General features: G+C 41.6%; 1 protein-coding gene across 1 annotated transcript in view; it reads right to left on the bottom strand.

Annotated features, from left to right (window-relative positions):
- Hsf2bp (heat shock transcription factor 2 binding protein) overlaps window positions 1-6000 on the bottom strand; it is an 83464-nt gene that overhangs the window by 54535 nt on the left and 22929 nt on the right. Inside the window, exon 5 of the mRNA XM_055607016.1 lies at window positions 5715-5847. Within this exon, the coding sequence (XP_055462991.1) occupies window positions 5715-5847 (133 nt within the window). The remainder of the gene's footprint in view (window positions 1-5714; window positions 5848-6000) is intronic.

Raw genomic sequence — 6000 nt, 5'->3', positions numbered from 1 at the left:
CTTCCTTCCTTCCTTCCTTCCTTCCTTCCTTCCTTCCTTCCTTCCTTTCTTTCCTTCTTTCCTTCTTTCTTTTCCTTTCCTTTCTTTTTCTCTCTTTCTTCCTTTATCTATCTTTATTTTCCTCTCTTCCTACCCATCCTGCCTGTGTATCAGGATGTAGCTCTCAGCTACATACCAGCACCATACACGTTGCCATGCTCCCTGCCATGATGATCATGAACTAACCCTCTGAAACTGTAAGAAAGCCCCCAATTAAATGCTTTCTTTTATAAGAGTTGCCTTAGTCACTGTGTATCTTCACAGCAATAGAACAGTGACTAAGACAAGTACCTAGACCCAAGACAGCCCACTCTGCAGCCTTCTTGAAGTCAAGCTCTTAACAGAATAGAGAGCGCCCCATTGAGATTTTCAGATTCTCATCCATAAAGATGGAAATTCTGATCTGCCTTCACCTGCAAAATCAAAACTCAGAAGACTGTCTACCAGGACTGAAAGAAATCCCAAGTTATTTCTCCCAAGTCTTAAATGGAAACACACACACACCTATGTAAAAGACACGTGCAGCCCTGCATCATTACTGTGTACAGTTTATGTCTGACCCGGCACAGTACACTGACTATATGACTTCCCTGATCCAGCTAAAGAGAAACACAAATTTCCAATAAAACTCCAATTGCTTAGTGAGATTCACTAACTGAAGAAGTTAGCAAGAAAACACTGCAAAGCCCAAACACTGCAAGACAAGTAGTAGAGTTCTATAATAAACTGAGTATTAGAGTGCCAATCTTTCCAAGTAAGCAAGACATTTACACAATTGAGCTATATTAGAGATCTCAGAATCATGCACACGGAATACAGAAACCAAAAGCCTTTGGTGATCTCACAATTTCAGCAATCACCTCTCAGAACCAACTAAGAACATAAAGTTTTTTATCTGTGTGTATGAAAACTCAGGCTGTGCGCTACGGCCACAGGTGATGACTTTGTCTCCATAACATCTGCAGACATTTGTTATACTTGTCTGCTACACCCACAGAATAGAGTGGTGGAAGTATCATAAACATCCTACAATACACGAGTATCACTACAGCACAACATGACAGTGCCAAGTAGGAGGTGTGCTGTGTACGGCACTCCTGAAATATCAGTGCCTATCAGAGCCTGTCCCCACTCCAGGAACCAACCCAGGCTTGTCGCAGAACAAGTGATGACGGTTGCTTAGGAAAGGAGGGGAGATACATACAGAAGAGGGAGGGAGGGAGTAAAATAACAGTAAGGATGTCTGAAAAGGTCACAAAGAATCATACTATTATCAACTTACCTAAACATATACATACATAGGTTAAATAAAAATTTCGCATCTGGGCTGACAATGAACACTCCTATCCCACAAGAACCCTAGACTATCTCTAACAAAGTCCCAGCACTAGCCATGAGAAGCCCTCTTTTGTTCAAAAGACCCCCAAAACATTGTAGGCTATTACTGCTGCCCTGCCCAGAGGTAGAAGGGAAATCTCTAATGGTGAAGCCACCATGTACTTTGGACATAGGACACAGAAGACCCAAGTTGAATCTGACCTGAAAGCTTTCTCCTTGGGACTAGCTTTTATGTCAGAAGACATCATGCAAGCTTCCAAAGGAGGGTAGCAACCAATGGTCCTACACAGCTGTGAGGCCTATGAACCACACCAATGACAGGCATAGTAAGATGTTCCTAAAGGTACTTAGTGGCACTTATTTCTTGGAAGTACCAATAGTGGTCTAAATTGGACTTAAGCTCCACTTTAGAAGAGAAATCATATCTTGTACTAGAAACCTAACCAGCGACCTAGGGCTAAAGTGTAGGACTAAAAGTGTAAAATCATTGGTTATAGAGGAGAACCTTCTTTCCTAAATATGCCTAATATTTATTCTTTCCTTTTTTTGTTTTTGTTTTTCAACAGGGTTTCTCTGTGTAGCCTTGGCTGTCCTGGACTCACTTTTTAGACCAGGCTGGCTTTGAACTCACAGCGATCCGTCTGCCTCTGCCTCCCCAAGTAATGCGATTATAAACGTGTACCACAGCACCCAGCTAAATATTTATTCTTCTATCCCCCAGAGAAACTTCTCTTTGTAACAATATGGAGACCATTACAAAAACCACAACTGGTCAAAATGCAGTTATGGAGCCCAATCCCAGCTGATACTTTAATAACAGAACTCCTATACTTAAGCTAAAGGTTCACTGTGGAAGTCTGCAATGAGATTATGTCTCCCAGAAATGTCAGACAAGCTGCACCCATGAAGCCTCACCAACATGACTGCCTAAACCATACCTGAACAAGAATGATAACAATAAATATGCTAACATGCACATGAGAAAGCTCATAAGACCTCAACCCTAAGCAAAGAAGTATAGGCAACTTCTTCATCCAACTATTATTCAACAGGAATAATGAGAGGGGAGAAATAGTCTTCCCCAAGGAAGAGCACACCAACTGGTTTTTCAATACCAAATGGTTAGCCCCAAAAACATACATATAAGTAACAACTGTATGGACTGAGCAGGTTGTATTTATATATTTAGAATACATACATACACATGCACACTCATACACACACACAATTAAAGAAAAATAGACGATGAATTGGAAAAAGAGCAAGAGAACATACATGGGAGGGGTTGGAAGGAGGAAAGGGTGGGAGAAAATAGTGTAATTATATTATAATCTAAAAAAAACTGTAAAACTGAAAAATGTTAATGTTAGAGCTGGGGCTGAAATGTAGTGGTGGAGAGCCTGCTAGGGACTTGCATGCATGAGGCCAGCAAGGTTTGATTGCCAGCATCATAAAAATATATATATACAAAATTTTAAAAGCTAAGCATGATCACATATTTGTAATATCAACATTTGAGAGGCTGAGGCAGGAGGATTCCAAGTTTAAGGTTAGCCTGGCCTATTTAGTGAGTTTGAGGCCATTTTGGACTATTTAGTAAAACCTTGTCTTAAAAAAAAAAGTCAGGTTGACAGGGCAATCATTACCAAATACTATCTAAATGCACAACCAGAATTAGGAGGCAGGTTATGCAATCATAATTTGTGAGTCCTCCTCCTCCTCCTCCTCCTCCTCCCCCTCCCGCTCCCCCTCCTCCTCCTCAGAGAACTAAGGGTGGCTATGAGCATGTAAGGAAAGAGGCTGGGACTTCCAGGTAGAGAGATGGGACAAACATGCGCTACCTGGGGCAGATTCTCAAAGCCATGTATGTCAACCACAACAAAGCAGATCAAATGTTTAACAAGCCACCAAGACAGTTGCTGTGTGAGGCTGTCTATAGAAGGACAGGAGCTCCACTCCCTAGCTGGAATGTTTTACTACCACATGGGTTTACATTTTGAAATTCGAAGAACTTCAAAAAGATGAAAAGGAACTAGGAAAATGTTTGCTGCCACGTGAGGCTGGAAAACGGGCTTGGGAAGCAAGAGAAGCTGTAGACTGCTAACCTGTGGTCTCCAAGGTGTTGCTGTCCCTACTGAATGGCTCCAGTAGCTGAAAGGCACAAACCCATTTAAGCAATGCACCACCGAAGTTTGAAACCTTTTCGGACAGACATGCAAGGTGCCTTGCTAGCAAGCTCATGAGAATTCACATGTCCTACTGTGAGAAAAAGCCACGTGAGCCTGAATGCTCGGCAACAGGCTCTCCCACCCTCTAGCTGACTGCCTGCTTCATGGCACACCAACTGGAAATTCAAGCAGCTTACATTCATAACCAAGCAAAATGACAAAACACATGGATTGTAGGCCTTTGAGGTCACCTGCAGAGAGAACCAATCATCGAATGTGCAAATCCAGCCTTTAAGACCTGACACTCTACCTGTTTGAGGAGGCTGAGACAGGAAGACTGATAGCACAGATGATGCGATTAGTGGGCAGAGAGCTGCCCTGCTTCAGACAAGGTGCCGGCCAAGCCAGAGTCCGAGACTCCCAGCATCCACCCAACATAAACATCACCCAGCGGGGGGGGATGGAGATATAACACAGCAGTTAAGAGCACTGGCTGCTCTTCCAGAAGACCTTGGTTCAACTCCAAGCACCCATATGATGGCTCACAACCATCTGTAACTCCAGTTCTAGGGGATCCAACAGCTCCTTCTGGAGTCCACAGGTACCAAGCACACATACATACACATAGATATATGTCCAGGCCAAACACTCATACACATAAAAATAAATTTAAAAAAAATAGTGAGTGCCACCAACTTTTAAGGGATTATTTAATGTCAGCTAGGCATGGCAGTGTACACTTATAACGCTGCACTCAGAAACTGACGCATCAAGATTACCTCAAGTTTAAGCCCAGCTTGTCTCAAATTAAAAAAAAAATAGAACAAAAAACAAAATGAAGAAGTCCATATAGGACTTACCTCATACAGATTTTAGCAAAAGGCTAGTAGTACAGGGTTGCCAAGATGACTCAGTAGACAAAGCACTTGCCACACAGTATGTGGACTGGATTTCAGATCCTCAGCACCCACGTAAATTCTGGGCAGGCATGGCATCTTCCTGTAATCTCAGCACTCGAGAGGCAGAGACAGGGGATCACTGGTATAAGATGGCTAGCTAAGCTAGCTAGAATTAGTGAGCTCCCGGTTTAACAACAACAACAAAACAAACAAACAAACAAAACCTATCATGATAAATAAAGTGGAGAGTGACCAAAAACACCCATTGTCAACTCAGGCTTCTACACACAAGTGCACACACACGCCCTTACACATGCAACTGTATAAACACATGAACATGCATTCATGCAAAAAAGGACAATTTTCCTTATGTTAACAACAGAAAATAATCCTGCAAGTTAGTAAGATAGAACAGAGGTGAAAGGCCACTCTTTAACCACCTCGCCAATGTCAGGAAAAAGAGTGTCCATGCCCACTGGTGCTACCCACTACTATTCTAAGAATCACTGCTCTCTGGTTTATCTCTCATAAAACTTTTGAAGGTTTGGAGTGTTACTTTAATAGATTGATTGATTGACTGATTGATTGATTGATTGATTGATTGATTGATTGATTGATTGAAACAGAGTCTTGCTAGGTAGGGCAGGCTGGCCTTAAATTCTTAATCCTCCTGCCCCAAGGCCTCCTAAATGTTGAGATTGCAGGCTTATAGACCATGCCTGGGTCCTTTATAGTCTTGCTATGAAATTCTTTTGTCATTTCTTCAGTGGTAGGTTCCATTTATTAGCTTCTAGGAAAATAATTACTGAAAAAACCAAGATTTTAGAATCATTTAAATGGAGTTTAGTTTAAGCTCAGTTTACAACTTCTGCTTTAGCCAGATATGAGTAAAACAACAATGAGTGCAAATGACAAGGAGTTAAATATACTGTCTGGGGCTTTTATTCTTTTAATTCTGTTGTGTATAAAAATAAATGGCAACCAACCAACCAAACCTGTGTTTCCTTTAGATCAGCTATTTCTAATAAGTGATAATGACCACAAGCCCTTGGATGTTTTTCTATCCTAAACACACCTGACACCTATCCCAGCTTACTGAAATAGAATCCAGGGTGGACACGGTCCTCTAGTCACTGACATACACACACCACACACACCACACACATACACACACAGACAGAGACAGAGGCAGAGAAAGAAACAGACAGACAGAGCCCTAACTGTAATTACCAACCCTGATGTATGGCACTGTGTCTGAAAAGTTACCTACTTGTTACAATTCCAGCCAGGGCAAATACAAACTGATTTTCATCAGAATCAACCTCCTTGACATCCCCATCCAATGACTTCACAAAACTCTCCATTGTCTGACCAGTGATGTTGAAAAACTTCAATGCTTTGTCCTGAAAGTTTAAAAATAAAAAAACAGAAATATCATATCTTTCCTCAGAACCCAGTATAACAACATCACAAATGTGCAAGCCATATAAAAGAAAGACAGGGTGCAACTACAGAAGTAATCATAAGAAACCTCTACCAGCACTCAAAGTTCCCAG

Source organism: Psammomys obesus, unplaced genomic scaffold (genome assembly GCF_907164565.1).
Source record: "Psammomys obesus unplaced genomic scaffold, mPsaObe1.curated_primary_1811, whole genome shotgun sequence".
NCBI classification, from domain to species: Eukaryota; Metazoa; Chordata; class Mammalia; order Rodentia; family Muridae; genus Psammomys; species Psammomys obesus.
Note: the sequence above shows the minus strand (reverse complement) of the source record. Positions and strands in the feature narration are given on the sequence as shown.